Source organism: Numenius arquata, unplaced genomic scaffold (genome assembly GCF_964106895.1).
Source record: "Numenius arquata unplaced genomic scaffold, bNumArq3.hap1.1 HAP1_SCAFFOLD_1820, whole genome shotgun sequence".
Taxonomy (NCBI): Eukaryota; Metazoa; Chordata; class Aves; order Charadriiformes; family Scolopacidae; genus Numenius; species Numenius arquata.
The window spans coordinates 1-9,539 of NW_027414622.1; the positions used below are offsets into that span (position 1 = coordinate 1).

The following is a 9,539-nucleotide window of genomic DNA, read 5'->3' on the forward strand; positions in this document are numbered from 1 at the left end:
GGGGGGGGGCCTGGGGGGGCGCCTGGGGGGGGCTTCTGGGGGGGTAAAGCGGGATTTGAAGGGGTTTTGGGGGGGTAAAGCGGGATTTGAAGGGGTTTTGGGGGAGCTGGAGGGGATGTGGGGGAGCCCTTGGAGGGGTGAAGAGACGGGGAAGGGTCCTAGGGGGCTTGGGGGAGCTCGGGAAGGGTCTTTGGCGGGGGGGGGGGTGTCCTGGGGGGCTTTTTGGGGGGGGGTTCGGGGGCTTCTGGGGGGGCTAAAGGGGGCTTTGAAGGGGTTTTGGGGGAGCTGGAGGGGATGTGAGGGAGGCCTTAGAGGGGGTGAAGAGATGGGGAAGGGTCCTGGGGGAGCTTAGAAAGGGTCTTTGGTGGGGGGGGGGTGTCCTGGGGGGCTTCTTGGGGGGGGTTCGGGGGCTTCTTGGGGGGGGCTAAAGGGGGCTTTGAGGGGTTTTGGGGGAGCTGGAGGGGATGTGGGGGAGCCCTTGGGGGGGTGAAGGGGCGGGGAAGGGTCCTACGGGGCTTGGGGGAGCTCGGGAAGGGTCTTTGGCTGGGGGGGGGGGGATGTCCTGGGGGGCTTCTTGGGGGGGGGTTCGGGGGCTTCTGGGGGAGCTAAAGGGGGTTCTGAAGGGGTTTTGGGGGAGCTGGAGGGGATGTGGGGGAGCCCTTGGGGGGGTGAAGGGGTGGGGAAGGGTCCTAGGGGGCTTGAGGGAGCTTAGAAAGGGTCTTTGGCTGGGGGGGGTGTCCTGGGGGGCTTCTTGGGGGGGGTTCGGGGGCTTCTGGGGGGGCTAAAGGGGGTTCTGAAGGGGTTTTGGGGGAGCTGGAGGGGATGTGGGGGAGCCCTGGGGGGGTGAAGGGGTGGGGAAGGGTCCTAGGGGGCTTGGGGGAGCTCGGGAAGGGTCTTTGGCTGGGGGGGGGGGGGATGTCCTGGGGGGCTTCTTGGGGGGGGGTTCGGGGGCTTCTGGGGGGGCTAAAGGGGGTTCTGAAGGGGTTTTGGGGGAGCTGGAGGGGATGTGGGGGAGCCCTTGGGGGGGTGAAGAGACGGGGAAGGGTCCTAGGGGGCTTGGGGGAGCTTAGAAAGGGTCTTTGGTGGGGGGGGGGGTGTCCTGGGGGGCTTCTTGGGGGGGGTTCGGGGGCTTCTGGGGGGGCTAAAGGGGGTTCTGAAGGGGTTTTGGGGGAGCTGGAGGGGATGTGGGGGAGCCCTGGGGGGGGTGAAGGGGTGGGGAAGGGTCCTGGGGGGTCCCTGAGGAAGGGAGGGGAGCTGAAGAGGTGGGGGGGGGACCCCACGGGTGGGGGATTGGAGGTGGGGGGACTACTTTGGGAAGGGGGGGGGTATTTTGGGATTTGGGGAGTCCCAGTGGGATCCCAGGGAATTTTGGGGGGCTCCTGGGGGGGGTGGTGGGGGTGAGCGGGAGGTCCTGGGGATGGGGGGGAGGAGGGGGGAAATAGGGAAGACCCTGGGGGAGTGCCTGGGGTGGGAATTGGGAGGTTTTGGGGGTGGTCCCTGGGGGGGGGAGGAATTTGGGGGGGGGGGGGTCCTGGAGAGGGGGTAAATCGGGGGGTTTGGGGGGGGGGTTCCTGGAGGAAGGAAGTTGGGGGGTTTCAGGGCTTCCTGGGGGAGAAACTGGGGAAGTCTCTAGGGGGGGGTGGGTGTGGAATTGGGAGGTCCCTGGGGGGGTTTTGGGGTCCCAGCTGATTTTTTTTGGGGGGGGGTCACAGGAGAAGGAGTCGACGGAGGATTACAACGTGGCCTGTATCCTCACCCTGCCCCCCTACCAGCGCCGGGGCTACGGCAAACTCCTCATCGAATTCAGTGAGCGACACCCCCACCCCCCCCTATTTTCACACACACACCCCCCCAGGGACACCCCCAAATCCTTGGAGACACCCCAAAACCCCCAGGAACCCCCCAAAACCCTCACCAAAGCAGACACCCACACACACACCCCCCCCAACTTCCATTGAGAGGCTTCAAACTCCTCTGGTAAACCCGGGATGGGGGGGGGGGGGAATAACACCCCCCCACACCCCCACCCGGGGACCCCAAAAATGCTTGGGGGGGGGGGATCCCAAAATCCCCTTGAAATGTCCTGAAAACCCTTGGGGGGGGGGCGCAACGGTCACTCAGCAGCCCCAAAATTACTTTGAGGGACCCCAAAATCCCCTGAAAAGCCTCCCGGGGGGAGGGGGGGGGTCAGTACCCCATGGAGTGCCCCCAAAAATGCACCAGGGGACCCCAAAACCTTCTGTGGGGCAGACCCTGCTGGGGGGGGACCCCAGGAATCCTTTTAGGGGGGGCCAAAGCCCCCCGAGACACCCCAAACTACACCAGGAGACCCCAAATCTCTCCCGGGGGAGGGGTAGCAGAGCCCCTAAAATGTCCTCCAGGGCCCCCCCAGACTCTGCTGGGGGTGGGGGTCAACCCCAAACCCCCTCTGTGGGGCAAACCCCACTGAGGGGGACCCCAAAAATCCCTCTCAGGAGGCCAGTTCCCCCGGGACACCCCAAAATACACCAGGAGACCCCAAGTCTCTCCCGGGGGGGGGGGTGGCAGAACCCCCCAGGAGACCCCAAAATGCCCCCCAGGGTCCCTACAGACCCTCCTGGGGGTGGGGGTCAATTTCAAACCCTCTCTGTGGGGGGACCCCAAAATCCCTCTCAGGAGGCCAGTTCCCCAGGGACACCCCAAAATACACCAGGGGACCCTAAATCTCTCTCAGGGTGGGGTGGGGGGAGTGGCAGAACCCCCCCCCCAGGAGCCCCCCAAAATACACCAGGGGACCCCCAAAACTCTTATGGGGGGGGGGGGGGTGGCAAAATGTTCTGGGAGCCCCCCAAAATGCTCCCCAGTGCTCCCACAGACCCTCCTGGGTGTGTGCGGGGGGGGGGGGGGGGGGGGGCAACACACACCACACACACACACACACAACCCCCCCCAGGTTACGAGCTCTCCAAAGTGGAGGGGAAGACGGGGACCCCCGAGAAGCCGCTCTCGGATTTGGGGCTCCTCTCCTACCGCAGCTACTGGTCCCAGACCATCCTGGAGATCCTCATGGGGCTGAAGGCAGAGGGAGGGGAGCGGCCCCAGATCACCATCAAGTAAGCCCCGCCCCTTCTCCTCCAAGCCCCGCCCCTTCTCCTCCAAGCCCCGCCCCTTCTCCACAAAAGCTCCACCCACCCACCCCCCCCGAGGCTCCACCCCTTTCCCCAAACATCCAAGCAGAGGGGATCCTGGCATCTCGGGGGGGGGACACCCAGGCGTCCTGGTGGGGGGGGGTCCCCGGTGCCTGGGGGGGGGGGTCCCTTGTGCTGGGGGGGGGGGGGGGGGGGGCCAGGCATCCTGGCAGGGGGTCCCTTGGGTTGGGGGGACACCCAGGTTTCCAGTGGGAGGGGGGGGTCCCCAAGCATCTGAGTGGCAGGGACCCAGGCATCCGGGGGGGGACCCAGGAGTTTGGGGGGGGTCCCTCGTGTCAGGGGACACCCAGGTTTCCAGTGGGGGGGTCCCAGGCATCCGGGGGGGGACCCAGGAGTTTGGGGGGGGGGGGTCCCTCGTGTCAGGGGACACCCAGGTTTCCAGTGGGGGGGACCCAGGCATCCGGGGGGGACCCAGGAGTTCGGGGGGGTCCCTCGTGTCAGGGGACACCCAGGTTTCCAGTGGGGGGGACCCAGGCATCCAGGGGGGACCCAGGAGTTTGGGGGGGGTCCCTCGTGTCAGGGGACACCCAGGTTTCCAGTGGGGGGGACCCAGGCATCCGGGGGGGGACCCAGGAGTTTGGGGGGGGGGGTCCCTCGTGTCAGGGGACACCCAGGTTTCCAGTGGGGGGGTCCCAGGCATCCAGGGGACACCCAGGAGTTCGGGGGGGGTCCCTCGTGTCAGGGGACACCCAGGTTTCCAGTGGGGGGGGTCCCAGGCATCCGGGGGGGGACCCAGGAGTTCGGGGGGGGTCCCTCGTGTCAGGGGACACCCAGGTTTCCAGTGGGGGGGTCCCAGGCATCCAGGGGTCCCAAGTAACCGGTCGGGGGCGGGGGGGGGGGGGGGGGGAAGGGGGCCCAGGCATCCTGGCAGGGGGTCCCTTGGGTTGGGGGACACCCAGGTTTCCAGTGGGGGGGGGTTCCTCAAGAATCTGAGTGGGGGGGACCCAGGAGTTTGGGGGGTCCCAAGTGTCCAGTGGGGGGTTGGTCCCAGGCATCCAGGGGTCCCAAGTAACCGGTTGGGGGGGGGGGGGGGGGGGCCAGGTGTCCTGCTGGGGGGGTCCCCGGTGCCTGGCGCAGAGGGTGGTGTCAGCATCGTGGGGGGGACCCAGGAGTTTGGGGGGTCCCAAGCATCTGGTTGGGGGGGGGGGTGTGGGGGTGTCCCAGGCATCCTGGTGGGGGGGGTCCCCAGTGCCAGGGGAGGAGGGAGTCAGCATCCTGGGGGGGGGACCCAGGAGTCCCCTGGGGAACTGGCTGCTCCTCTTGACCCCGCCCCCTCCCCAGACTCCACCCTCTCCATGAAGCTCCACCCCCTTTTTCCTAGGCTCCACCCCCCTCAGTTTCCCCAAGGCATCCCCATCCCCTGGGGAACTGGCTGCTCCTCCTGGCCCCACCCCCTCTGCCCAAAGCCCCGCCCCTTCTAGGACACACCCCCAACGCTCTAAGCCCCGCCCCCTTGTTGATCCCCAGGGAGGGGACACACCTGGCCCCACCACCCTCCCCGAAGCCCCGCCCACTCACAGGACACACCCCTCTGGGCTCCACCCCCTTTCTTCACCCCCCTTCCACAAGGAGCCATCTACCAGGCTCCGCCCCCTCCTCAGGCCACGCCCTCTGCAGTCAAGCCCTGCCCCCTCCCAGGGACCCCAGTGCCCTTAAGCCCCGCCCACCCCACCCTAAGCCCCACCTCTTCTCCCCTAAGCCACGCCCCCTCCCATAGCCCTTAAGCCTTTCCCTGGGAGCTTCCTCGAGTTTGGGGGGAGCTCGGGGACACCTAGAGGGGGATGAGGGGGGGGGGGGGGGGGGGAATGAGGAGGGTGGGGGAGGGTCTGGGGGTGCCTTCCCTCCTCCCACACACCCCCAAATTCCTTTCTCCCCCCCCCCGCCCCCAGTGAGATCAGCGAAATCACCAGCATCAAGAAGGAGGACGTCATCTCCACCCTCCAGTACCTCAACCTCATCAACTACTACAAGGTGCGTCCGGACACCGGGGTCCCCTTGGGGTGAGGGAGGGGGGCAGGGGCACATCTGGGTCCCCCTGGGGTGGAGGAGGGGGGCAGGGGCACACCTGGGTCCCCCCAAAAGCCTTGGGGAGACCCCAACTCCCCTTTAGAGCATTTCAACCCATGGGTCTGGAGACCAAGGTCACCTTCCCGGAGGTTGGGGTCTCTTTCCTGGACACCGGGGTCCCCTTGGGGTGAGGGAGGGGGGCAAGGGCACATCTGGGTCCCCCTGGGGTGGGGAGGGGGCCACCACCATGCCTGGGACCCCAAAAGCCTTGGGGAGACCCCAACTCCCCCTTGGAGCATTTCAACCCATGGGTCTGGAGACCAAGGTCACCTTCCCGGAGGTTGGGGTCTCTTTCCTGGACACCGGGGTCCCCTTGGGGTGAGGGAGGGGGGCAAGGGCACATCTGGGTCCCCCTGGGGTGGGGAGGGGGCCACCACCATGCCTGGGACCCCTAAAAGCCTTGGGGAGACCCCAAGTCCCCTTTGGAGCATCACAACCCTTGGGTGCATCGTGGTGGGGGGTCACCCAGACCCCTGGGTCCCCTCGTGGGTGCTGGGGTCCCCCCTCCCGGACACCTGGGTCCCCTCGTGGGTGCTGGGGTCCCCCCTCCTGGACGCCGGGGTCCCCTCGTGGGTGCTGGGGTCCCCTTCCCAGGTGCCTGGGTCTCCCTCCTGGACACCTGGATCCCCTTCCCGGGTGCCTGGGTCTCCCTCCTGGACACCTGGATCCCCTCATGGGTGCTGGGGTCCCTCCTCCTGGACACCGGGGTCCCCTCGTGGGTGCTGGGGTCCCCTTCCCAGATGCCTGGGTCCCACTCCCAGACACCTGGATCCCCTCGTGGGTGCTGGGGTCCCCCCTCGTGGGTGCTGGGGTCCCCTTCCCAGGTGCCTGGGTCTCCCTCCTGGACACCTGGATCCCCTTCCCGGGTGCCTGGGTCCCACTCCCAGACACCTGGATCCCCTCATGGGTGCTGGGGTCCCCCCTCCTGGATGCCTGGGTCCCCTCATGGGTGCTGGGGTCCCCTTCCCAGATGCCTGGGTCTCCCTCCTGGACGCCTGGGTCCCCTCGTGGGTGCTGGGGTCCCCCCTCCTGGATGCCTGGGTCCCACTCCTGGACACCTGGGTCCCCTTCCCGGGTGCCTGGGTCCCACTCCCGGACACCTGGGTCCCCTCGTGGGTGCTGGGGTTCCCCTCCTGGGTGCTGGGGTCCCCATCCCAGATGCCTGGGTCTCCCTCCTGGATACCTGGATCCCCTTCCTGGACACTGGGGTCCCCTCGTGGGTGCTGGGGTCCCCCTCCCGGACACCTGGGTGTCCCCCCCCCTGCCCCGTAGGGCCAGTACATCCTGACGCTGTCGGAGGACATCGTGGAGGGCCACGAGCGGGCGATGCTGAAGCGGGTGCTGCGCATCGACGCCAAGTGCCTGCACTTCACCCCCAAGGACTGGAGCAAGCGGGGCAAGTGGTGAGGCCACGCCCCCCTTTTTGGGGGGGCCACACCCACCCGCCACACCCACTCAGGCCACACCCCATCTCGTTACCACCCCCACCCTCCCCCCAGTTGGTAATTAAACATCGTCACCTGGTTCTCGGTTCTGGCTCCTTTATTGAAGGTGGGGAGGTGGGGGGGTGGGTGGGGCTTACACAGGCTCCACCCCCCAGATGGGAGGGGCTTCATGTAGGGGCGTGGCCTGGCAGGGCTCCGCCTCCTCCTCACTGTCTTCCGTTTCAGAGATAGGGGCATGGATCTGGGGAGAGGAACAGGGTGAAAAGGGGGGGACACCCAGGGGTCCAGGCCCCCCAAGTGGGGACCCTGGACCTCCCACCCCCCTCCCACCCATGGACCCAGGGGTCTGGGCCCCCCAAGTGGGAATTAGGGACCTCCCACCCATGGACCCAGGGGTCCGGGCCCCCCAAGTGGGGACCCTGGACCTCCCACCCCCCTCCCACCCATGGACCACGGGGTCCGGGCCCCCCAAGTGGGAATTAGGGACCTCCCACCCCCCTCCCACCCATGGACCCAGGGGTCTGGGCCCCCCAAGTGGGGACCCTGGACCTCCCACCCCCCTCCCACCCATGGACCATGGGATCCAAGCCCCCCAGGTGCAGACCCAGATGTCCAGGCCCCCCAAGTGGGACCCTGGACCACCCACCCCCCTCCCATTCATGGACCCAGGGGTCTGGGCCCCCCAAGTGGAGGCTCTGGACCTCCCTCCCCCCTCCCACCCATGGACACAAATGTCCGGGCCCCCCAAGTGGGGACCCAGATGTCCAGGCCCCCCAAGTGAGGGCCCTTCAACCTTCCACATCACCACCACCTGTAGACCCAGGGGTCTGGGCCCCCCAAGTGGGGACCCTGGACCTCTCACCCCCCTCCCACCCACAGACACAGGTAGCCAGGCCCTCCAAGTGCGACCCCCAGGACTCACCGCGTGGGCGAGGGGCCCCCACTGCAGCGCCATGGCCAGCCCCCCACCAGGGGGGGGGACAGCATCAGCCTCCCAGTCCGTGATGGCATCGAAGGTCCCTGTCACCGTCACCCACCGGTCCTGGGGGGGGGGGGGGGGGTCAGAGGCCAGCATGGGGCAGGGGGGGAGCCACAAGCTGCCCCATAGACACAGATATGAGGAGCAACATGGGGGGGTTCTACCCCACAGTGAGGAAACGCGCTCTCTACGTGTGGGGCAGCCTCACCTGGGGGTCACCCTCGTTACCAGGAGGGGGCTCCTCCTCCCGCAGCAGGACCCCCCGGTAGCCGTGGGGCAGCGGCAGCTCCCGGCCCCCCATGCGCCGCCCCCGGAATGAGGCCCACAGCTCTGAGGGGGGATGGGGGTGGATAAAGGGGGAAGTCAGTGCCCCCCAAACCTGCCCCATAGCAGTCCTGTGCCCCCCTGAATCAGCTCCTTCTGACCCCCCTCGCCCAGCCCCATAGAAAGCCCCTCAGTGTACCCCACAGATCCCTCAGCCCCACAAGAGCCCCCGCGGGGCCACTTCTCTCCCATCCCAGCCCCACAGCAGCTCCTTGCCCTGCCTCAGCCCCACAGATCGCTCTCTCCCACCCCAGCCCCACAGCTGCCCCTCCACTCCCTCAGACATCCCCTCAACCCCACAGAGCCCCCCCCGAGTCCCCCCTCTCCCATCCCAGCCCCACAACAGGCCCACAGACCCCCATTCCAGCCCCACAAAAGACCCTCCAAGTCCTCCCTCTCCCACTCCGGCCCCACAGCACCCCACAGACACCCCCTTCAGCCCCACAGGAGCCCCCCTCGATCCTCCTTCTCCCATCCCGGCCCCACAACACTCCTCAAGCCCATCGGTAGCCCCCAGGGCCCCCCCCCAGCCCCACTGGAGCTCCCCTACGTCCCCTCTCTTCCATTCCGGCCCCACAACAGCCCCCAGACACCCTTCAACAGCCCCCAGGGCTCCTCTCAGCCCCACAACAGCCCCCAGCGCCCCCCCCCCCCCCAAGCCCACAGGCTCCCCCCTCAGCCCCACAGGAGCCCCCCTCGGTCCTCCTTCTCCCATCCCGGCCCCACAACATCCCTCAAGCCCATCAGTAGCCCCCAGCGCCCCCCCCCCCCAACCCCCCTGGAGCCCCCCTCTCCCATCCCGGCCCCACAACATCCCCCTAAAGCAACAACAGCCCCCCAGGGCCGCCCCCAGCCCCACAGGAGCCCCCCTGGGTCCCCCTTCTCCCATCCCGGCCCCTCAGAGCCACCCCCCCTCACCCACCTCCCCCAGGCCCCGGAGCCCCCCCCGGTCCCTCACCGCCGTCGGGGCCGGGCTGGGCCCGCAGGAAGGCGGCCACAGGCGCGGGCCCGTCGCGTTCCACCCGGCAGGGCAGGAGCTGGGCCGGCAGCCGGGGCTGAGCCGCGCCGGGAGTCGCCCGCAGCCGCGTTCCCGCCGCCATGACGGCGGCGCCGGAAACGGAAGTGACGGTAACAGGGTTGCGCCGGAAGCTGAAATTACGGCCAGCGCGCCGGAAGTTGCCGTTGCGGCGGCGCAGGGCATGATGGGAGTTGTAGTTCTGGGCGGGGAGGAGTCAGTACGTGCCCCCAGCCTCATGGACCCCACATTTCCTGCCTTCCCCACCCGCCCCAGCCCCACAGGCCCCCCCCCAGCCCCACAGATCCCTCTACGGGCCCCCATGGCCTCTCCCCAGCCCCACGGGGTCCCCACAGCCCCCCCATTCATCCCCCCAGCCCCACAGGGCCCCCCCCAGCCCCACACATCCCTCTACTACGGGCCCCCATGGCCTCCCCCAGCCCCACAGTGTCCCCACATATCCCTGCCCCAGCCCCATAGAGTCCTCACAGCCCCCCCATTCCTCCCCCCAGCAAAACAGG

The 9,539-nt window shown here is 68.3% G+C and overlaps 2 protein-coding genes across 2 annotated transcripts; one reads left to right on the forward strand and one right to left on the reverse strand.

The window, feature by feature from the left end:
* Positions 1-1,712: 1,712 nt before the first annotated feature.
* LOC141478086 (histone acetyltransferase KAT5) lies at positions 1,713-6,780 on the forward strand (the record flags this gene model as incomplete). Its single annotated transcript, XM_074167219.1, has 4 exons — positions 1,713-1,806; positions 2,933-3,092; positions 5,078-5,159; positions 6,528-6,780. Coding segments are annotated over 4 exons (471 nt in total), but the record flags the coding sequence as incomplete, so codon positions are not given.
* A 1-nt stretch (position 6,781) lies between these two features.
* Positions 6,782-9,407, reverse strand: RNASEH2C (ribonuclease H2 subunit C). Its single transcript, XM_074167220.1, has 4 exons — positions 8,962-9,407; positions 7,888-8,009; positions 7,623-7,742; positions 6,782-6,941 (listed from the first exon to the last, which is right to left on the reverse strand). The coding sequence occupies exons 1-4, from the start codon at positions 9,101-9,103 to the stop codon at positions 6,834-6,836; spliced, it is 492 nt and encodes a 163-aa protein (XP_074023321.1). The 5' UTR covers positions 9,104-9,407; the 3' UTR covers positions 6,782-6,833.
* Positions 9,408-9,539: the final 132 nt, after the last annotated feature.